General features: G+C 35.7%; 1 protein-coding gene across 2 annotated transcripts in view; it reads left to right on the top strand.

Annotated features, from left to right (window-relative positions):
* LOC104022908 (cadherin-7) overlaps positions 1–21424 on the top strand; it is an 82785-nt gene extending 61361 nt beyond the window's left edge. For both annotated transcript variants that reach the window (XM_087757436.1, XM_087757442.1), the window contains exons 8-12: positions 2270–2406; positions 5310–5431; positions 7414–7531; positions 9566–9817; positions 17330–21424. In XM_087757436.1, the coding sequence (XP_087613562.1) occupies positions 2270–2406; positions 5310–5431; positions 7414–7531; positions 9566–9817; positions 17330–17823 (1123 nt within the window). In that variant the 3' untranslated portion in view covers positions 17824–21424. The remainder of the gene's footprint in view (positions 1–2269; positions 2407–5309; positions 5432–7413; positions 7532–9565; positions 9818–17329) is intronic.
* Positions 21425–25129: the final 3705 nt, after the last annotated feature.

Raw genomic sequence — 25129 nt, forward strand, 5'->3', positions numbered from 1 at the left:
AATTACAAGATCAGACACAATTAAAACCTTGGCAATACTGGGGGGGAGAAGTAATAAATACTTTGAAAATAAGAGGTTATCTTGTATGGACCAGAGAACTATTAATGTTTGAACTAGCTTAAATAAAGGATTTAAAACTCCTGAAGCTCAAAGATTTTCAAGTATTAATGGCTGCAAGGAATTAAAGGATTAAAAGTATTTAAAATAGTTTTTTTTAGAATTTGAATATGGATACAATGTTTGTAAATAAGTTAAGGGAAACTGCTTGCTTCCTATGCATAACAATTATATTTCTTCTTGTTTCATAAGAATCTGGTGTCCAATTTATATAACTTGTTTCCCTTCCCTTCCCTTCCCTTCCCTTCCCTTCCCTTCCCTTCCCTTCCCTTCCCTTCCCTTCCCTTCCCTTCCCTTCCCTTCCCTTCCCTTCCCTTCCCTTCCCTTCCCTTCCCTTCCCTTCCCTTCCCTTCCCTTCCCTTCCCTTCCCTTCCTTCCCTTCCCTTCCCTTCCCTTCCCTTCCCTTCCCTTCCCTTCCCTTCCCTTCCCTTCCCTTCCCTTCCCTTCCCTTCCCTTCCCTTCCCTTCCCTTCCCTTCCCTTCCCTTCCCTTCCCTTCCCTTCCCTTCCCTTCCCTTCCCTTCCCTTCCCTTCCCTTCCCTCTGTCCTTCGATCCTTCCTTCCGTCCTTTTTATTGCTTTCTTTTTATTGCCTCCTTGTTTTCTTTTCCTTTTTCTGTCTTTGTCACCTCTCCTCCTTCTCCTTCTTCTCCTTCTCTCTCTTTCTTTCTTACTATTTTTTTAAGAAATGTCTTTGGCTCTTCAAATTGCATAGTGATAGTGTTAATAATCGGGAAATCTAAGGGCTGACAGGAGATTGAATCCCAGCTATGGGGCCTGCCAAGATTGCCTACATAGCAGAGGTGACAGGAATAGTCTCATGGGGAAGCTTGCCAGCCACAAAAGAGCTGAAGAGCACTGCTGACCAAATAAACAAGAGTGCTAGCATGAAATAAAGTAAAAAATGAACTACAGTCAACATAAAATGGAAAAAAAAAAAAAGTGAAACAGAAAGCCTCAATCCATGAAAACTGCTCTTACTGTTACAACTCTTTACTCCATTCTCTCTCTCACTGTGACATAATACGGTAAAACAACTCTAATTATGTAACAAGTCTCTGCTCTTAATATTTTGCAGCCAAGAGGGATAGATAAAAACACAGTAATACAACAAAGTAAAAGCTGGTATATTACAACACAGAACAAACAAATAGTGTCATAAGATCATTATACCTGGGAAGCCCTGTTTTTTGACTGTCTTCCATAATTCTTTCCTTCCACGTTGTTCAAAGGGTTTGGTCAACGTTACATCAATAATCTAATATATCATCAGCATGACAGTAATTGTAATGATCACACTTGGTCTGATTCAGACATTTTAATTCATCTGGAGTGTAGGGAAAAAAGTGCTCTGGAGTACATACTTGATCTAAATGAGAGTGCAAGAATCTGACCCAATATTAAATCGAATGTCAAGAATACTCCATTTGTAAATCTAAATCTGCTTAATCAACTGTCCCTTTCTCTCAAAAGAGTTATAAGCAGAACACCCACAGGCATTTTGACCTTTTCCCTTATGCTATTTTCTGTTTGCTAAGGAGCTCATTTCCCATTCCTAAAACAAATTTAGAAGTAAAAGATATGTTAAGCCAAAGAGTTAAGGGCACAAGCCTGCGTTTGTCTAATGACAGTAAAGCACCAGGAGCTGACAGTGATGACATGCAATCCCTTGACCTACTCTGCATCATTTATCTTTTTTTCCTTGCCCCTGCAGCTCTGGGTGACCCAGGGGCTCTTCTGCCGGTGACAGAAAGCTCAGACTGCCAGCCCCCATGGGAGCAGCGCCCAGCTGGTCCAGATGTGTAGCAAACTTTCAACTTGCCTTCTGCTTAGCTGGGGTTCAGAAGGATGCTATTCCATGAATAAAAGTTTGACTTACAGGAGAGAGGAAGAAAGAAAAGAGAGGGGAATACCTATAACCTCACTTAAGAGGGCACTGTGGGAATGGAGCCCACCATTATCAGCACAGGTCACTCTGTAACTCTCTTGCCTTTGCATATGGCTTTGCATCTCTCAAAACCCCAGAGAAACTGGACAAAACAAAGCTCAAAATGGGGAAACTGGAAATACTTTCTCTCTAATAAGAAATCAATAAAACATTTTTACAAGCTATAATTGAACATAAATCAGAAGTTTTCTTTCATCCTTCACCTAGGTACTCGATAGACCGAAACACCGACCTGGAGAGGTATTTCAATATTGATGCCAACAGTGGAGTCATTACAACTGCCAAGTTGTTGGACAGGGAAACCAATGCTGTTCATAATATCACCGTTTTGGCTATGGAGAGTCGTAAGTAACAATTTAAAGATTTTATTGGCTGTTTATGTGTGAAACTTCAGGCTTGGTTGCGATCAGCTGCATTGAGAGAAATTGTGATGGTTTCAAACCACGGCAGATAAAAATGTCTTCTCACTCAATGTAAAAGAAACTTATGTGATAAAAATTAAGAAATACAACGGATTAAGTATTTCCTTTCCTTTGCCTCACATCTTGTGTAGTCTTTTGACTTCTGAAAAACAAGTACAAAGGAAGATGAAATATGCTAAATCAGCAGTCTCAGACTAAGTATAATTAGAGGAAAGATGATATGAAGTATAGAGGAGAGCAGATAGCCCATCTTAGTTATGGCATTCACTGAGAGTTGATTGCTGTTGGTCAGCCACAGCATTCTGAAACAGTATGAAGAAAAGGGGATGTGAATGCTTGTGTGGTTTCACTTCCCTGACTCTAAGGTAAGACTGCAGAGGATATTTTGTACTTGGTATCTTTTCTGGTGTAAGGTGAAAAGTGTTGAAGAATTGAACTCTTCAAGCACATGCAACAAGAATTCTGTTAATGCAAGCTTAAACCTAAACTTGTTCAGCTCTGAATATATTCTGTGAAAAACTATATATTTTTACCTTTATATTTCATAGAATCATAGAATCGTTAAGGTTGGAAAAGACCAACCGTTAACCTATCACTGCCAAGTCCACCACTAAACCATGTCCCTAAGCAACACATCTACCCGTCTTTGAAATACCTCCAGGGATGGGGACTCAGCCACTTCTCTGGGCAGCCTGTTCCATTGCCTGACTACTGTTTCAGTGAAGAAGTTTTTCCTAATACCCAACCTAGATCTGCCCTGGCACAACTTGAGGTCATTTCCTCTTGTCCTATCACTTGTTACTTGGGAGAAGAGACCAACACCCACCTCGCTACAACCTCCTTTCAGGTAGTTGTAGAGAGCAATAAGGTCTCCCCTCAGCCTCCTCTTCTCCAGACTAAACAACCCCAGCTCCCTCAGACGCTCCTCATAAGATTTGTTCTCTAGATCCTTCACCAACTTCGTTGCCCTTCTTTGGACACGCTCCAGCACCTCAATGTCTTTCTTGTAGTGAGGGACCCAAAACTGAACACAGTACTCGAGGTGCGGCCTCACCAGTGCCAAGTACAGGGGCACTACCACCTCCCTGGTCCTGCTGGCCACACTATTCCTGATGCAAGCCAGGATGCTATTGGCCCTCTTGGCCACCTGAGCACACTGCTGGCTCGTGTTCAGCCGGTTGTCGACCAACACCCCCAGGTCCTTTTCTGCCAGGCAGCTCTCCAGCCACTCCTCCCCCAGCCTGTAGCGTTGCATGGGGTTGTTGTGACCCAAGTGCAGGACCTGGCACTTAGCCTTGTTGAATCTCATCCAGTTGGGCTTGGCCCATCGGTCCAGCCTGTCCAGGTCCCTCTGCAGGGCCTTCCTACCCTCCAGCAGATGGACACTTCCACCCAACTTGGTGTCATCTGCAAACTTACTGAGGGTGCACTCAATCCCTTCATCCAGGTCATCCATAAATATATTAAACAAAAAATTTGAAGAAGTTATTTCTTCAAATTTCATCCTTATTACTACTCTGTTGGGCCGTGATAATAAGTTATCAGTTCTCTGACCTGCCATTTTAAAAATCCTCACTTCTTGCTCTCAGTGAGTTTAATTTAATGTTTAACCTGAAAACTAACATTTATCATTTAGTGTCTGTATGAATTTATCTTGTATTCTCAGGAGCAGAATTTTGGTCTAGGAGGCCAGCATGAAAACCAGAAATTTTTCTGAGTAGTAACAAAACTGACAAAGTAACCAAGGGGCACTCCTGACACAAGTGAGGATCTAGGAGCACAAGTAATACCTTACAATGCTTTAATTTATGTTCATGGCCTGCTTGGTTTTCAATAAGCTTAGATCAGCAGAGGAAAAAGTTGGTGTCAAAATTACTTGCTTCTCTGGTATTTCACATGTAGAATAAAAAATAAAACTAAACACTTCATGATCTACATTGGGATGCATTGCTGTAGATACTTAAAATATTTACTAAAATACGGTTGCAATACCCTATAAAAAGATAGATACATATTTGAAAGTTTGTACAGTTTTCCATTCTGTCCTGTTCTATCACTAATATCATCACTTGTGGTAAAAAAACAATGCAACCTCTGTTTTCTCTGCTCCAAAACAGAAATATTATCTAGCAAAATAAGTATAGCACACACTGATGTCCTTTATGCTTGGTCCAAAAATATCTACTGCTTAAAATTAAATGATGACATTGGACCCTGCACAGGTTCATATTTTAGCTAGAAATGTGCATCCATTCAAGAATGAGATTCATATTTTAGGTGTTTAAGATGTTAATGACAGTGTCTAAATACTTAGTTGTGTGTGCACTTTAAATACTTCCGGTTTTCCTTGGGAATACAGGTTCCTCTTTTTTTCTGTTATACATGGCTGACAGAATTCTGTTTTTAACTTCTTAATAGCCTGATCAATCTGGATTGCAACAAAAATCTATTTAACCCATAATAACCATGCTGTTCCCTGTATGAATAGTGCTGTTCTAGCTAGCTATAGACCTTGGTGATGGTTTTACATCATCTTGCTCTTATCCTTCCATACGATGCAATTCAATGCTGTGATTAGTGAGTTAGATTTTCAGTTTATCCCTGAGAGTAAAATCTTAGTTTAATTAAAGTGGTTGGAAAACATAAACATTGTTTCCACTAGGTCCAGAAGATCAAGCCAAGAGCTTCCTTTGTCTTTCTAGGAGGGATTGCAATTGATTTAACAAGTATATGCAAAAGAAGAATGCAAATAAAAAACATACTGACCCAAAGAATAACTTGCAAGGAGCTCTTCTTGATTGTTTTGTTGGCTTCTTTTCCTATAGAGAATCCAGCACAGATTGGGAGAGGCTATGTAGCCATCACTATCCTTGACATCAATGACAATGCCCCTGAGTTTGCCATGGAGTATGAGACAACTGTCTGTGAAAATGCTCAACCTGGTCAGGTATGGCTTGATAGTTTTTTTATGTTTATTTTTATTAGATAGGCAGCCATTCCTTATGAAAGCCTGCCAGCTTTAAGATAAAATATAATCAAATTATGGCAGTAAAAATGATGCTTTGATGTGCAGCACAAGCAAATATTCATCAAGCACAAACGTCTTCACTGTACCCCTGAAGAGAAGGACTCAGGTGTAAAAATTACATGTTGAAGGTACTGTTAAAATCTCTAGCTTTCTTACTGACTTAACAAATGCATTTTGCTAAACTCACCTAACTTTGAATAATATTAAGAATGTGTTCTTCCTCCGAATTTTACTGGGAAGTGGGAAGTCTTAACACAGAGGTTATTCTGAGACTGAAGGCCTACCATTCCTAAAATGAGAACACACTTTTATTTCCCTTAGGAAGCATGGGCCGTAAGGCTACAATTTCACAAGGGAGATGTATTCCTATCAAATTCTCCAGTGTTTTTAACTTCCCAGATGTCTTCCAAGTAGTCTTAGACTCAATCAAAAGTATCTGGTGTTGTTTATCCTTGGTGTCTCCCATATTGGTACTTCTCTCTACTTTGTAAGACCTTAGAAAATATATATATTTTCTCATTCTGTCATCTCTCTCCCAGAAAACTAATTGATGCTTCACCCACATAGATCCCACATATTCCCTGGAAGGCTTCGCACTTTTGTGCCTCCTCCCAGAATATTGTCCTTCCTGTGGCAGATGTTGTTTATTGCACATTTCAAAATCACAGCATATCTTAAATCCTCAACAGAAAACACTACGATTATTAGCTTGCATTCACGAGAAACACAGAATATGCATGCTCTTTTTGGAGTACCTGTTTGTTTTCCGAGTGATCTAGTCAGAACCGTTAGCTCTGAGTATTCATTCTTTATGGATTGTAAGCAATGGTGACATCTTCTAGAAACAGATTTTGACAGAATTTTAGAAAATAAAATTGGAAACATAGTAATGATAGTAAAAAAGCCAGAAAATATTTAATATACTTATGTCCTGGTTTCAGCTGGGATAGAGTTAATTTTCTTCTTAGTAGCTGGTATAGTGCTGTGTTTTGGATTTAGGATGAGAATAATGTTAATAACACACTGATGTTTTAGTTGTTGCTAAGTAGTGCTTACACTGGTCAAGAAATTTTCAGCTTCCCATGTTCTGGCTGGTGCACAAGAAGCTGGGAGGGAGCACAGCCAGGACAGCTGACCCAGACTGGCCAAAGGGCTATTCCATACCACATGGCATCATGCTCAGTATATAAACTGGAGGGAGTTGGCCGGGGGGGGCAATGATCACCGCTCGGGGATGGGCTGGACATTGGTCAGCGGGTAATGAGTGATTGCATTGTGCATCACTTGCTTTGTATATTCTTATTCTTATTCTTATTATTATTATTAATTATTATTTTCTTCTGCTGCTGTCCTATTAAACTGTCTTTATCTCAACCTGTGGGTTTTACTTTTTTTTTCTGATTCTCTGCCCCATCCCAATGTGGGGGGGGAGGGTGAACTTAGTTGCCAACTGGGGTTAAACCACAACAAGTTATGACTTAGATTTTTCTTTTTCATGTCTTAAAACAAATTAAATGAATTAAAAGGCTCAAAATCATAATCTTCTCCTTGCAAAAGTTTGCAATACAACATTAATTGCAGCCACTGATTACTACATTCTTCCACTGCTATGCAGTTTATACTCCCTGCTGTAGTGAATGACAGGACCTAACTTTTTCAGAGGCCCTGCAGATCATTGCTTTTGGACAATAAAGTTGGTACAGGGAAAGTAAAGGGTCTGTAATAGTAAACAGTGAATAGAAAGTAATAGAGTCTGTACATGCTTAGGAGATTAGAAAAACAAAATGTAATATGAGTAGGACTCAAGAGAGGGTTGATGCTTTGATAGGTAATAGAGGGGTTATACAATATACATGTATTTATGCTCTTCCTATTCCAAACAATGATATATGTCAAAACAGGTCATCCAGAAAATCAGTGCAATTGATAAAGATGACCCACCAAATGGCCATCAGTTCTACTTCAGTTTAACGGCAGAGGCAGCAAATAACCACAATTTTACACTGCAGGACAACAAAGGTAAGGACATTTTGTTTGGGTAAATATTCACAACTAACACCTTTCATTTGGAATATATTGTGCTGATTATAACCTACATAAACTTCTATTCTGGTAAGGACATAAATTAAAGTACAATCAACCTGCAAAAGAATTTTATCTGTAGACTATTTGTCAAGGGAATTAAGCTGTTGTTTGAATCGTTTAAAGCCTTGAGCCAAACAGAGCAGCTTCAAACCTTTCTTTCTTTTTTTTTTTTTTTTCTCACAAGTCACTCTTCTCACATTTTTTCCGTGTATTTATAGGTTTTTATCTAAATTAGATTTTACCTTGGGGCAGTGACTGAAAAATGTCCAGGAATTAATGTTTTATTAATATAACTTAGGGCATAAAAAATGAGTGCATAGTAAATAGAGAAGGTTTGTTGTTGGTTTTTTTTTTTCAGAAAAACATATCTTTTCAGTAAGTATACCACCTACTGAAGAATGCTTTTGATAATGGAAGCTGCCTACAATATTTACACAGAATTCCTATGACTATTTCCCCAAAGACTTATGCAAAGACTCCCGCTGACATCACGTTTCTATTAGTTAAAATATCTGAAAACATGCTTCTAATTAGTGTTCTCATTAGTTGCACTCCATAGTACGGCAGCTGGGCATGTATCAGTCAGTTTAGTTATTAGCTGAAGCAAATAGAACTAAATAGATACTATGTTACTCTTGCATTGCTCTTTTATAGATTAGTAGTAAACCGGAGCTACAAAGTCATCCTTATTAATAAAATAAGAAAAATAGACATATGGTGGACTAAGGGATACTGTTTGTACAGACAGACTTTGAACAACATTCACTAAATATAACATGGGACCTAATAAAGTTCTCTCACACAGCTATTTATTGCCTTACCCTGCATGTAGTTGCTGACATGCTTAATTTTCTTCATATGAGCAGCTTGCAGTTTGAAACTAAAGAATGTAACAGTAATAATGATCAAAACAATAAAAATGTCTTAGAATAAGACTCTATTCAGAAATCTGACATTGTTACAAGTACTGTAAAGTATTTAATGAAAAGACAAGCCCACTTCCAGAAGACTTATAATTTGTAAAAAGTAATAATAGACTTCTGCAATGCCAGTAAAATTAATGGAGTTACAAGACACAGCAGCAGTTGCTTCTTTCTATGTTAATTAATTTTATGCATATCTCATATGATGCTATATGAAGAAATGCTTGCATAGTTTCCCAGATAGGTCATAATAGATGACACAATAAGATAACTTTACAGGACTATCGATATATCTCTCTATAAATAGATAGATAAGTGGATAGATAGATAGACCGACCGACCTTTTCTATACATTCTAGGAGATGTAACTCCCTACCTCTCAGGAGCTGTCAACCTGTGTTGAACACAGTGAGTTTTGCACATATTTTCTCGAACACGTGGACTTTTTAGTGGCCCAACTCAGAGCAGCTTCAAACCACACATTTTAGATTGATTATATTAGTCATCCTCACTCTCGGATGAGACTGAAAACAAGTGTATGTCTTTGTTACATGTGCAATTACCTGTATTTGTGCACCAACTGGATTTTACTTATTCTCCTATTAATATATTCATCCCTTCCATTAATATAATATCTGTATCTGTAAATAATTGAAATAGACCCTTGGAAATTAGACCTGAAACAGGTTTATAGATACTTCATCTGATCACTGAAGGGTGAATTTTCTCTTTTATAATGATCTCATCTTCAGCTGTGTCTCAAGAATGTGGAACTTTGAGCTTGACTAAAACCAAACAGACGTCTGCAATTTTGAAACGGTCTTTCCTGGAAAATAGAAAACTTTTTTTTTTTTTTTAGCTGGGTATCTTGTCTCAGCTGATCCTCTCTCTGCAGCTTCAAAAATATATGACCAGGAAAGATAAACCTGTTGAAATAATATAAATGTATTTATAAAGTCTTTTAAAGGGAAACCTGTATTATTTATAGGCTTATGTTTTAGAAAGGTCATGTATTTTATATTTATCTTTTTATTCCTTTATCTAGATAACACTGCAACAGTATTAACCAGAAGAAATGGGTTCCGAAGACAGGAACAGTCTGTTTTCTACTTGCCAATATTCATTGTAGACAGTGGATCACCTTCACTTAGTAGCACTAATACCCTCACCATCAGAGTCTGTGATTGTGATGCAGATGGTATTGCTCAGACATGCAATGCAGAAGCATATATCTTGCCTGCAGGACTTAGCACTGGAGCCCTGATAGCGATATTGGCTTGTGTCTTGACACTGCTAGGTACGCCTTCTTTCTGTTACCCTTATTTTCCATTCAATGTATAGTGGCAAAAGATATATGTGTATATATGTATAAGCTTCAACACACACACACCACACCACACCACACACCACACCCCCCCGATTTCTGTAGAGACACCTAACATTCCAGGCAGAACAGCATTTTGTATCACGAGCCACACAAAACCTCTAGTTTGGGATTTTCAAGTTTTACTTTGTTTCTATGTCAAGCTGCTTCCAGACGTATATATGAAATAATAGTAAAAGAAAAAAAAATAAATCACTTGCATCAAATGTAATAATTAAGAGATAGACAGTGCAGTCTATGGAATTATTTGATTTAGCATACTCACCATAAAACCAGTATCAGTGTGTGCCCCTTTTTCAGAGATATAACTATTTTTAAACATTTATTGATTTGCATAGAGCAAAAGACATTCAGAAAATAGAACAGATATAATTTACTGATGGGAATAATCACATTTAGTTGAACATCTATGGAATGATCTTTTGTTACTTCTGCAACTGGTAGCACAGTTTGATTTTATGTTGTGCAGTGAAACTGCAACTAGATAAAAGACAGTGGAAAACAGTGGAACAGTGTCAACATCCTAGTTTGGTTAGCATTTCTCATTTCATGCCTAGTCCTTAAACAAAATGACTACATGGTAATAGTAAAGGCCCAAATTGATGAGTAAAGGTGAAGGATCATCCTGCATCATCTGCAAGGACCTGCTCATCTGCAGGATGCAGGGGTGCAAAAGTGCAGTTTTGCTTAATGTCAGAAAGATCACACGTTAATGAGGGTACCAATTCAGCACACAAGAATTTTCTTGACTGTCGTTATCAAAGGAGAGATTTTTCTATTCCCTGGCTGTACATATCAGTCTAAGTGAAAGGGTAAGACCATAGTCTCCTCAGGTTGGTATAATCCCAGTGGTGATTTGTCTGTCACTGTTATCCAAGTAATTTGAACAGGTCAAATCAAGAGACTTTTGTTCACACTTCTGTTCATGGCAGTATTTCAACAGTGTATAGATTTCTCTTCTTATTGACTTTGATTCACCTCACTGTAAACCATTAGAAGGAAATGTTCCTTCTGCTACAAACATTTCTAAAGGACTCAACAAAGGAAATCCTCTTTCATTGTTGCTACAGAGTAAGAAAAATCATTACCTATGCAATGAACCCAACTAACTTACTCAATAGCTATGCATAGGAGGTGGCTTTTCCAGAGTTTTCCATCTTTGTGACAAAAGCAACTAAGAACATAAGATTGTTTAAACTCACTCAACATATGGTTAAGCCTAGGTTTAAGGGGAAATGGAAGAGAATGATTGCCAAAAGTTTTAATGAAGATTTTTTAAATACCATTTTTCTAGTAGCATTTCTAGGCCATTTATACATGCAAATGAACTTTATTTGGACATGAAGCTAAATGGTAGAGTTCAAAAAGATATACAAAAGATTCTCTCATATCAACTGGCATTGGCATCAGTGGAAATACACCCATTTAAAACTTTGGTCCAATGTACTTAAGAAGAAAGGTTCTGTAACAATAGCAATTCACTTCATCCCAAATTGAAATGTCACCATTTCTGTTATATATAAAAAGAGGATTCCAAAGATTACATAAGAAACTGCTGTAAGTACAATACAGCCTGGCCTGGGCACAAGCTTTTCTTAAATAGGAGCCATATGTCTTAAAGAAGAACATTGAGTGGAGACACAGCATGTTACCAGGCAATAACTTGCTTATTCTACTCAGTACACCAGGGTTCAAATACAACCAATAAATCAAGAAACCTGAGTTTATTCTGGTCATGTTTTAGAGTTTGCTGAACAAGTGTTTGGTAAAGAATTGAGGATAAGCTCTGTGAACATAGTGTTTGAATAACGGGTTGTGCACTGAAGAGGAATCTGGCACATGACCACCTTACCATTGATTTTATTTGTCAAAGAATTGGACTTCCAAATACAGCTGTCTGAATGCATCACCACTGTTTATCCAAATAGACATTTGTATGTGCTGTCATCACTTCCAATCTAAACTGTTCCTTTTGGGTACAGTTCAAAGCTGCAGGCACAGTTTAGGCTGCATTTGTATGCTAACCCTGGCTTTGAGTCCTGCATTTTGGTACTGTATCTTGCTGCTGTTTTGTTCCCAGCCAAGTGCCAGTCTTCACAGCAAAGAGGTGCCTAAGCATCACTGCTGCCCAGTGAAACCCCAGTCAAGTGTTGTTGCTTGTCTGGTCCCAGAGCCTTTCTTCTTCTCTCATTTGTTCCTAGAAGACATTTTCTGGGATCAGCTGAATGGTAGTGCTGCTAGGAAATTACTTTCTCCTTTTTCCCTTTTTCTTTTCACTTCCATTCCTGAGAAAAAAATTCTGAAGATCCACTAGCACAGCATAAAAAATAGGTTTCAGCTGTTGGCAAGTGGTTCCGGGGCTGGGACCAAGGGATGCACCTTTTTGTGTAAGGGGTTATCAGTGAAAAGAGAAGACAGGCTACCAGATCGAATTTTTTTCTGACCCAAGATTAACATGTAGTGCAAGTCCAGTCACATTCATCAATGTCATCTCAATGTGAGTGCCAGTTGTAAAGTGGAGGAGGCATGAGATTTGCATAAATGTCATGGATACATGCATTCTGGCACTAGTATCTTGAATTCTCAATAAGCTCTTATCTTATTAATGTTAGTAGGATGTACTTTGATATTTGTTCTTGCCCCGTACATCCCTTTGTCTAATAAATAACCATTTGTCTTGACCAAGGCTCAGATTGTCTCAGTGGAATTTCTTAGTCTTCTTATTTTTACTTAAGCAACCAATCAATTTTAGATAAGCATAATGTTTTCATTGATGGCAGGAAGGAAGAATGTTACTAAATCATATTAATTCATTATAATTGCATATAACATGGTGTAGATTATTTTTTCAAACTGAAATAAATTTTAAAAGTTTAAAACTTTTTACCAAAATATTTTCCCCTCCTCATATTGATGATGGAGATTAAATGCTAAATTTTATTCCACAAGAAAATTCCAGTACTTTGTTAATTACTCAAAACAGCTTTATAATTATTCACTTTGCAGTGAGGTTATGTTTTAAAGAAAAAAGCTAAAAAAAAAGTGCTTGCAATTTATTCCATTAAAAGCATATGGAAAGCTAGTTTGCAGTCATTTTAGACTGTACATAATTTTTAGAGAAGTAGGATTTTTTTAGCTCCTCTGAAAATTATATGGTAGTTTAATTCAAGGTAATTAGTTTTTCAGTTAGCATCTTCCAGACACAATAATTGCTTTTGTAACAAGTGTTTAGTATAAAACGTGTACATAAAATGACACAAAAAAAAATGTTCACCTGTAGATTACCCGATCATATTTGAGAGGTTAAAGATTTTCTTTGTATTGAAACAATAGAAAGCTAGATTGACATAATGCTTTTTCATTATTTTTATTTTCCATACATCTGAAAATAATCTATTAGTACCACCTATTTTCTTAGAAACACTAAAGCCTCCTATTAGTACGGTACTAGAGTTTGCAAGTTAATATTACATTGATTAAACTTCAAAATGCAGATTTAAATTATTATTTTTTCAGTTGAAAGATGAGGAATTTGTTATTATTATCACAATACCTACAAGAACCCAATTAAATCAGCACTCATAATTGTGTGATTTGTAAACAAAAAGAAACAGTCCTAGTCATAAGGATCTTATTATCTAAATAGGTAAAATGTGTACAGAATGACTACATAGTATGTGTGGTGTTTGATCTTGCAGTTTTAAAAGTGATAAATCTATAACTGTTTTAATTTGGGGGTAACCAAATTAAGCCATTTAAAAGGTGGTCGAGTATGCAATGCAGAAGCTGTTTTCTGAAAGCTGTAGAGCCTATTAGGGTCAGTCAGTGTGGGCATTGAAAGGTCACAGTCACTTTGCAAATATCAATCCAAACTGATTAAACAACAGTTATATATAAAGCTTGTTAACTGGGAATTTCTGTGCAGGTTTCCTAAGTCTTGTCCTCTGTAATCCCAAAATCTCATTTGACTGTACTGGCAACTGCAAAGTATAACTAAATAGGTTATTAGTGTGCTGCTTTAGATGGCTGAGGATCTCCAATCTTCAACTTTATGAATCATGACACGCCTAAGGCATAAACCAATGTGCAGATATGCTCGTAGCTGCTGCAGCTTATTGCTATAGTAAATGCCAGGCTTAGGGGTGTACTGTATACAAGGCATGATAATGCTTGTGATTTAGCTCTGTCCCTTACTGTATAGCTCTGCATGTAGTCTTCTCCCTCAGGTTGTCTCAGGGCTTTTACGGCTTCCTTACAATTACATTGTAGTTGCCTTGAGTACAAAAGGAAAGATTAATACTAAAACAAAGAAATATGCTCAGGTGACCTAAACCTGGCCTTTTATCAGATCATACCAAAATGGAAATTTCGTAATAATTCCATAAAGCACACTGCAAAATGGCAAAGCAAAAATCCACTCTTGTATTCAAAGATGTTTGTTTAAAGACTGATTTGCTGAACTGAAACTACTGATATTATCATTACATCTATACTGACACAAGGATAAAACTATGTATTACCACACCTAATATAAATACAAATGACGTTTTCTCTTGGCTATTGTACCTGTTAAACAAAATCAGGATTTCTAACAATTCAGGTAAATGAGAACAAAAAGGTTAGTTTAGATCTATCTTTATTAGTTCTGGTTATTTAGTCTTTATAATTAGTTACTTCTAATAACACTTGGTTTGTTTATTTGCTAAATCACATATGAAATCAGTATGGCCATTTCATCTCTTTAGCATGTTTGGTGTACCAGTATGGAGCCAAACTAGTGGCCTCAATATACAATACATATGTCCATAAAGTTTTTCCATTTATTATTTCTTTTCTAAAATGCATAAAATTAGGTTTTCTAGATGTTCAACCAGTCACTAATTACTGGCTTAATCTCTGCTTTTGTGATTAAATGTAGGAAAAAAACCTCACCCTGACTTAATGAGAAATGGATAAGCTTTAAAACCATTTGAACTTGATTTAGATATCAGCAAAATTTGTTTGGGGTTTGTGTTCATCTCTGCCGTTCCTGCAATGCAGCTAAAGCTTTGTTCATTTAGAGGTTAAACTTTGTTGTTCATAGACATTGGAAAGGCTGGAAAGTAATAATGTCATAAAGCCATCTAAATGTTGAAATACTTAACCTTTAGAAAGACTCCATATTTTTCTTGGCTTCAAGCAAGTGTGAGATGTACAAGGAATACTATATAAAATATTCATTGTATCTTGATTTTTATTGTACCTTTAGGCAAACCTGCCTACTAATTTTCATATTTTTCACTTATTAGCAGGTATTTAACTTTCAAAATGAAGTACGCTAAGAGGGACAGTGGTGTGAAAACGCATTTACACTTGAGTAAAGTAAATGATTAGCTGCTTACTTATATGGCAATAACAATTATGGCAGTAAATGTTAAAAATAATAATTAAATAGTTATGTCAATAGCAATCTTGGCTTAAATGTATATTTGTACTGTCGGCAAGCTAATTTGTCTTTCACTTTAAAATATCTTTTATAATAAGGAAAAAACATTAAGAGTGTAGTGCGATTGTCTCTATAATGACAATTTTATGTTCTCTGCTGTATAATTTACAGCTCAATTTATATTATACAAATACCAGAATGTTTTGAAATTTCACGAAAGCCACTTTAAAGGTCAAAATCCTCTATTGTCAAACTATTTATGCAAATATTGTTCAAAGCAAAATGCCTGAAACTAGTGGCTTCGAATTCAATACATAAAGCATGAATCAGGGAGATGCCAGGGGCAAAAAAGTGAAAGAGTGATGCTGATGCTGCAGTAATATAGAATCACAAGACATCTATTAATAAATAGATCATTAAATGTGTGCCTGGTAGCTACTGAAAAAAGGGGAAAAAATATTGCCTAATATATTTGTCAAAAAGTTTTGAAAAAAAATTGAACTTGTTCCAGTTTTATTTTTAGACATACATGGCTCCAAAAGAAAATGAAAAGAATTGCAGAAAGTCCACCTTTAAAGTAATCTTATGTTTTAGCCAATTCCAAATAGTACCATAACGTCTGTATACATATGATACAGTTTTCTGCATGTACAGTCTCTGAATGACTGGTTTATTCTAACCAAGTGATCCCAATATTAAACCATGCATCACGATGACTAGATTGATATTGATTTTAAAAATTCCTCCATGAAAAGAAGGGCTTTCAAGAATGGCCGTCCTACATCATACAATTTACAGAGGTCATCTTTGAGACTACCTAGGGAAGCTCAAGATTAATTTTATCTATATCAGCTTTTGCTTTTCCAGATGTTTATACAGCATTTAGTTGGCATATCAAAGTACTGTAAGTAAAGACTGTAAACCTTAGACATATGAATGCATATAATCACATATTCTTAGGATTAAAAATAAACATAAAATCAGAAGAGATTAATTGAATGTGAAATGACACTTACTTTTCAACATACTGTTATTTTTACAGTCATAGTGATGCCTGCTATTTTCTAGGAGTATCATTAACTCAGCAAATGTTATCCAGATGCTACAATATAGTACTAATAATTTTCTAGGAGGATGATTCATACTCCATCATGTCCCACAGATGGGTGTAATATTCATATTACTGGTTCCATATTTTGTGTTTCAGCAATGATGTTTCTTTACCAAAACTGTATTTGTAGAAGAGGAGCCTTGAGTTAGTTTCTCCTAGTTCTTTTGGCTGTCACTACAGTTTAGTATTAGCTGTCAAGCTCAAAGAAACTTTAAGGTTTAAAATTAAAAAAATAATCACATTTCTAGCACTGGCTGATCCAATAAACTCCAGCCGTAGCAGTTCTCATTAGATGTAATTCATAAACCTCAAGTACAGTACTTCGCACTTTATAGGAAAATGAAGTCTTATGTAGAGGTACTTTTAATCCATGAACTAAGATAGTCTTATTTTTCACTTTGCTTAACAATTCAGTGTGCTCCAATCTACAATGTTTTAATTTTTTTTTTTTCAGCAGAGATTGACCATATACTTTAATTCGGTCACTTCGTAAACCATGGTTGTTAAATTCTATTCAGTTACTTTATGAATGTGCTTTTATCACTTGGGCAATTAAGAGTTCAGGAAAAGGTCTTTTTTTATTTCATGGCTGTGAGATTGTAATAGTCAGACTGAACCAGTCCTAAAATTTATGGTTAGCGGACAGCATAGGATATAGAATTAGAGAGGAAGATGTTAATCCAGAATGGTTTTGGAAATAGACTCTTTAACGTCTAAAAAGCTTATGGTTTAAAAACTGTTTCAGAACCTACTAGATTTTAAATCTAACTGCATAAATTGTCTGCTATTTCTTTGGGTCTTTGCCATATAAATTAATGAGTACTTCAATCACTAGGAAAAATATGAGGAAATTTAGCATTGCTAAAACTCCAGTCTTTCTGTGTTTCAGTTCTTGTCTTGCTGATTGTTACCATGAGGCGACGGAAAAAAGAGCCCCTCATTTTTGATGAAGAGAGAGATATCAGAGAGAACATTGTCAGGTATGATGATGAGGGCGGTGGAGAAGAAGACACTGAGGCTTTTGACATGGCTGCCTTGAGAAACCTCAACATTATCCGAGACACCAAGACCAGAAGGGATGTGACACCTGAGATTCAGTTCTTGAGCAGACCGACTTTTAAAAGCATCCCAGATAATGTCATTTTTAGGGAATTTATCTGGGAAAGACTAAAAGAAGCTGACGTGGACCCCTGTGCGCCGCCCTACGACTCCCTGCAGACATATGCGTTTGAGGGGAACGGCTCAGTGGCAGAGTCGCTCAGTTCTTTAGATTCAATCAGCTCAAACTCTGACCAGAACTATGATTACCTCAGTGACTGGGGCCCTCGCTTTAAAAGGCTTGCAGATATGTATGGGACTGGGCCAGACTGCTTATACTCATAGCCTTGGAACCTTTCTCTGAAAATGCACTGAAGAATACTAAAACAGAAAACTCAACCTTACAGACTGAAGAAAGTTGTAAATATTTCTCCATTTTTAACCTTTTAGGTTTTTTTGCCTCAGTGGAACATATATATCTTCATTAGACTTGTCCTAGGGACTGCACTGACCACACAGAATATGAGCATTTGGTGGCATTTTTGATAAAATTAAATGCTCAGCCACGTTCAAATAGATAGCAACCCTCAGATACCTGCAGAGGCAACTCACTTTCAAGAGTATGTTATGCACTGTGACCTCAATGAGCCAATGATACTCTGTAGATGCCTTCGCAGTATTGCTATATCTAGAACACAGTCTCTGGTATGAGATAAGTGTAAGAAGAAACAAATTTACGAATATAATATATCATTCAATACAACACTGCAATATATAGTATTTACAGATGCAAGTTTTTTTTAACAAATTTTCTTTACAGTGTTGCATGGAGCTTGCTAGGTCAAAAGCAGAAGGACAGACATGAAAACAAACAAAAGCCCAGAAGATCATTTTTTTGCTTCTCCCTGTTTGGTTTCAGAGCTATTTAATTAGAAGTCTCTGTAATTTTCTGCATAGTTTTATGAAAAATTACTGTTTGTACTAAGAAATTCCACAATGTTTGTCATCAACTTACTGAAGTAGTTTACAAACCACATAAAATGAGAAATATGGAGTGGTATTCTTATGGTTGAAAAATTTTGTGAGGCCCATGTAGGTATAGAAAAGATGTTGCTATCTATTTGCTATTTTTTATTATCTCTTCTGATTTGTACAGGAGAATTTATCCTTTTTTATTATTATTTGACATAAAGTGTTATATTTATTTTGGAGCTCCAATCTCCACTAAATTCAGGTCCATTTTACTGCCTCATGGTATTAGACTTGTCAGAACATGCTGATTTTTCTCCAGTCTCAGATAAATGTAGGAAATGAAGCATGGAAATGGAGAAATTACAGTAAAGCAATCTCACCTGCCATTCATCTCTCAGAAAGGAAAGCAGCTACAAGGACATGCAGTTGTTCTTCTGAGCCATTACAAAGTCTGAGACATTTAAATAAAATATTTGTACATTGAATTTTTGGAAAGAAGACTACAGAGGTAGCTGGGTGTGTCTTTAATGCAAGATTTAATTTTCAAGGTTAAACATGCTATATGCTTCAAAGACTGTAAACACCTTGCTTTTCTCCTTCCCCTTCTCTTTTGCTACTGATGAATCACAGTAAAAGACTCTTTTCAATTTCTTTCTTATGTTAAGCAATGTAATGCTATTCACTCCAGAAATCATCTTTAGATCCTGCTGCACATAAGTATTTTTCCCCAAAGGTGTTAACTCACTACACATAATTTCTATGCTGGTTCAGGAGTGCCAAAACAGAAGGACAGCTGCTGATGGTTAAAATACTGTACTATTTTGAAGTAGGATTTCTTAGAATAAGACAACTTTTTTATGATTCTGACAATATTTATACTTCATCTTTCATGATTTATTACTAGATAATAAGGCATATATTCAAGTAAAATAGTGTTATTAAGTATTATTTCAGATTGTTTTGTTTTAGATAATCTGTAGATGAGTTCCTAAGTTAGAGTCTGCTCCTGCAAACTTTTTTGCTTGTACCTAACTTGAAATGACGACTTGCCTGTAATTACTGAGAGACATACAAAATTGTTTGCGGGACTGTGTTTGTGAATAGAAGGTACTCCATAGATGATGATGCTCACTCTAAAATTACTTCTTTCTAAAAGAAGGATCTTGGTACTAAAATCCTAATGTATGTCTGACACCAAGCTGGGAGATGGGAGTTATCATAAAGGCTTTGTAATTTTTGCAGCCCAGCATTATCAATTAAATATGTGAAAGTGGCCTTCAGCTCCATCAGAGAAAACAAAATAATTTTAATCATCTGCAACATATTTAATTTGAGTTACATTTTGGTAGACAATCATTGTTTCATAATTCAGTACATTTGCTTCTAGTTGTATCAAATATATATATATAGGTATATATATATATATATATGACAGATTTTGTAATGAAACTGAAAGATATCGCCCATGACTTTTAGTCATACGTGTACCATTTTCAATAAAAAATTAAAAAAAAAATAGAAAATGAACCATGTGTATGCAGTTTAATGAGAGCAAGATATGCTGCAGGAGTTAAGTAGGTATTAAATCAACAAGGTGCTGAGAGAACAGGTTTTTGTTAATCTCCTTGTTTGTGGGAAGGTAATTCATGCATCTGGATTAAGATGTCAAAAATGCTGATTTTAACAAATAACACTCAAAGGAAATTTAAATGTGATTTAGAGTAAATAACCAAATTCCCTTGCTTTTCCACCTTCTATATCTGTAAAAAAACCAAAAAAGTCCCCTGTTATGAAACTATGTTAGGGGTTTTTTTTGTATGTGTTTTCTATGGAGAGAAATATACTCTAATGCCATAAAAACTCTTGCATATATATGTTTTCTGTTGCACAGTTCTAAAACAATGGAGTAAATTTGTTGTTATGTTATATATGCTTACCTATTGATTATATTACTGCAGTAAGAAAGAAAGGTGGAAATCCCTTACATTTGATGACAGATGTTACTATAGTATATACATACGGTCTGCATAACACACATGCTATATAATGCTCTCCGTAAGTTAGCATGTCTTTAAGTTTTCACAGTTTATAATCTGATTCAAATTCTTCCTTCGAGTGTTATTTGTATTGTATAGCCTGATGTCATAAAATATATTCTACTGATTAAATAGTGTAAAATATAAGAAATATTTTCTCTGTCCTGGAAAGGTTATGAAATTATTTGAACAAATTAATTAGAAAAACCTTTTAAAAAGACTTCCTATTTTATTTATTTATTTAACTTTCTGAAGAACTCCAGTATCTAACTAGAGGCCACAAGTCCTCCTTAAAAAGTATGTCAAACATTGCAGCCACTCCCATCTTATAGTGAAATGACAACACCTCTTTCCTTCTGCTATACAGCAATTGAATATGCTTATTTTAAATTGAGATTTCCAAGTGCCTTGAAGAGTGTATGGTTTTAAGAGTGCTACTAAAAAAACCCACATAAAGTTAACCAATTTGAAGAATATTTAAGGCAAGACTCCTTACTCTGCTTTGACCACAGTAAAATCTACTGAATTCAACAGAGTTAAACGGTGGACATTCTGACTTATGTTTTTATTAAAAAGAATAAACTTAGTGTACTTACTTTATTAAGTTATATCCCCACTAAGACATAGCACAGGCCTTCCTAAGCCTACTAATTCTGATGGCTGGGTTAATACAATCACTGTAGGACTCATGAAATTTCATTATATCAACCGAAACCCCTCCTTCTCCCTAAGAATTAAGGGGAAAAAAAAGTTGCTTCCTTTTTACTTGTTGTTTTTATTTGTTGTTTTGAAAGGGGAATTTTCTTTTAAAGCTAAGGTCTTTTCTCAGTTATTTTATCCTATTTACCCTTCAGGTGCTGGCACTCATCAATAACAAAATATTTCTTGTCCTTTTTTCCTTTTAGAGATTTTGGATGAAAGCATGTTATGAAATATAAAATGACAGCATCTTATTTTTATGGACAAGTACTCTTGTATGATATAAAGAAAAGTAGTAGTTTGTCATTCTGAAAAAGAAATAAATATATTATAAAGCATATAATTACATTGACTTTTAAGATCATTAAAGAGTTGAAAGGTGAACACAATTACCTATATCAAATCTAGTATTAAATTCTTGGTTGCAGCCTGTCATGTGGCTGATTTTATTTTTCTATATGTAGAATTTTTCTCTACTTTAAAATCTACATAGAGCAATACTGCTTTGAAACAACATTGTATTCACCTCATTAGTGACAGTTAGATGGGGTCAAGTATATTTTTATTGGTCTGTGACTCTAAAAGTGAATTGCAAAAGATAGACAGAAATGTCATTTTATTTATTTGACAGAAAAAGGAAAGTCTACAAGATAACCAGAAGTGTACAAGTTGCAGTCTTAACTATGGCAACATTAGGTTTCACAGATATATCCTGAAATATAGTTACACTCCAGCACCATTTCTTCCACACTAAGAATTTTTCCTCTGCTCAGTATGAATGCAACTCAAATGATATTGTATTGTTTACTGAAAAGTTGTTTATGGATATCTACCTGCAGTTTTATTCTTGGGACTAGGAGAATCACAGTACACGACAGGAATAATCTGTTTCCTAGATGAAGAGAATGAAAAAAAATATCCACATACGAATGATATACTTTGCTTTGTGACTATAGTTTATCATTTCTCACAAAAGAGAAAAAAAATCTTTAATTGTGGTAAACATAATCTGTGAAACCTTAGACCATACAATTGCAGACAGAAATATATTTGTTGAAAAAGCTTGATTTACCTAAACATTATATGACACAAGATTGTCATGGAATCTTTATGTATCTAATCAAGCACAATGAAAGCAGAAAACTTTTTAAACTTTCTAGGGTCTAATCTTACAACTTTAAAATATACTGCCATTTTCTGGCACTACTATTAGCAATTTTTACATGTTTAGCAAAATCATATTTTGGAATTGTCAAGGTTTGTTGTAGCTCAGTTTCATCATTATTATTTATATCATGATCTTCATGCACAGAAAAAGAGGAAAAAGTTACAGAAGTAAAGCAGCACGAGTACAAAGTGCCCCTATGTGTACTGACTTTTATTGTAGTGTTTCAGTTATTGCTCTACCTTAGTGCTCCGTAATACATCGATAGCTTTTCTTCCCATTGAGACTAACTACTCATCAGTTAGGACAAGTGTGATATCCAGCCAGACATTCAAGCCACATTAGGCCATTCGTGTCTGACAAGACTGGTCAGTCTGAATTTTAATATCCTTATATTTCCTTAATGATCCAAACATCCTTTATTATTATTACACTGTAGAAATTATATGGAGAAAGAAGTGTTTACTGATGCACCTAAAAAATGCTAGGTGAAATCTTGATCATGTTGAAGTACTTGGCAGATCTCCCTATGGCTTTCAAGAGGTGTCAAGATTTATACATTGCTAGGGGAGACTGATAAATGACCACATACAGCACCAAGATGAGAGATTGTTAATGTGAGCTGGATACCCTTTCTTTTTACACAATCTCTTCTACTGACTTTCCTTTTCTAAAAGCCACAATCTGTGTCTTTTAATAGTAATGGAAGTAGCTTAATAGGATGTTTTTAATGGCATAAACTACTTACTATCAGCATAGTACACATAACCTTGCTACAACAAACTGTACCCTTGCTCACAAAGATCATTTCTGTGCAAATGCAAAATATGGTGTTACCAAAGGTTTACACTTGGTGAAGTACTGACTGAAGAAAAAAAAAAATCTCTTTCTCCCTAAAATTAAGAACATATAGAATTTCTGAGCTATAAAATCAAATTATTTATCTTTCCTCAGACTGTGTGACCATCTGTAGCTTTACCGACTTCCATGACTGTAGATACAATCCAAATGGATCATAATCTTCCTGTTTTGGAGTCTGTTATCTTGCTGTTGCTTGAGATTTTATTAACATAGAAAGGGGCTGCAGCAACAAAATGACAGAGAGATTAAGAGTGCCAAGCTTTTTCTGGTGTTTTTATTGCTTCATACATGACCTAATGATGTGAAAAATAACATTTTACCAGATGCTACTAGAATACAATTTCCTCTGAGCTAATAATGTTTCCATCCTGTGGAACAATATCTTCCATCTGTCTACAGTACTTGGCCTGGTCTCATATTCTTATTCAAATGTAAAGAAAGAACTATTAAAGAGAAAGATTAAATATCTAAGTGATAAGCTTAACAAGAAATTTGCTATTCCTCAAAACATTAAGTTTTCCTAATTATGTGCGATGAACACATGAATGGAGCTCTCATAGGACATACAACCTGTTGATGCAGTTACTATTTCTGGATGGATGTTTGTTCGTCTATTTTTTCCCCTTCAGTTTCTAGTAGAGTTTGACTGTGACATACAGAAAACAACTACAGCGATGAAAAAATGAAGTATATTTACCTCCAAGGACACTGTGAAGATTTAAGCAGTGTAAAAAATAATTTCTTTAAAACAGGTTAGTGAAAAATTGAACATTTTGGCTCCCCCTTTCACTTTTCTTCTCTCTCCTTCCATCCTCTGCCCCTCAAAGATGACATATGACACTAAAGCTTCTGCTAATATATCATTTTGCTGGTTGGGGTACACATTCGTTATCTTTTGTAGTAGTCACATGTAGAAGCTGAATGGAGAACAAGCCAGTGTCAAAGTCAAAGCTTGAGAATCAGGAAAAAGATTTACTAGTTTCCTACTCTTTTTATATGACCTTGACAAACTAGCTTTAAGGTAGAACTATGATTTATCTTTCACTGTAAATTATTATATGATAACAAAATAAAATAATATGAAAAATTGATATTTAGTAACAGCTGATTTTGAGAAATATATTCATATATTATGTATGACATATTTTTTTACAGTGGCTTAGCACAGGTCAAAATACTTTATTGGGACTCAAAGATTAAGGTAGACCATCTTGGCTCAGGCACAAAGCACTTTCATGAAGGGATTTTAATTCAAATAGCTACTGTGAAATGTGAGGTTATTTTAACATTCAAAAGTCACAGTTCCTTGGAAATAAACAGAGGTAACCTACAGTCTAGACTCCTTGTCCTCCTGGGAATAGATAGATATAAACAGAGAAGACAGGAAGGGGAAGCTTTTACAATTCAACACCTGCAGTGAATCTGTATGTAAATTCAGTTGACTACAACTGAAAGCAAGACAGAAGCAGAGGAGGCATCTTTCAATGGCGTGCATTCTAATGTCTCGTTTAGCCAATTATTGTCATCTGTATTAAGAGTTGTCTTACTTTAGTTTGGCATTTGTGTACTACAAAAAACACAATTTCGGAAACTGAAAAGATTTCTGTGGTCTTCTGGTGAATTTGCATTCATGAAGAGGTAAAGCAAATACATACCAAAGCTGTGGCTGACTGGCAGCCTGTTCTCACCTACAATATAGTTAAGACTGATGGTATGCAGAGACCATGCTGAATGACAGTCTTGCTGTCTCATTCTTCATCCTTTCCTATATACATCCACTGCTCATCTCTTTCTCTAGTTGTTATTTCCTACAGGAAAGTTTTATCTTTTTCAGTTCTCTCTGTATGGTGCTTCATACAATTGGTCACAGACAATGATTAGGCCTTCTAAACAGAACAGCAATACTACTGTTACTCTA

The sequence above is a fragment of the Nipponia nippon genome, unplaced genomic scaffold (genome assembly GCF_047370975.1).
Source record: "Nipponia nippon isolate SJK-2023a ecotype South Korea unplaced genomic scaffold, ASM4737097v1 scaffold_1, whole genome shotgun sequence".
NCBI classification, from domain to species: Eukaryota; Metazoa; Chordata; class Aves; order Pelecaniformes; family Threskiornithidae; genus Nipponia; species Nipponia nippon.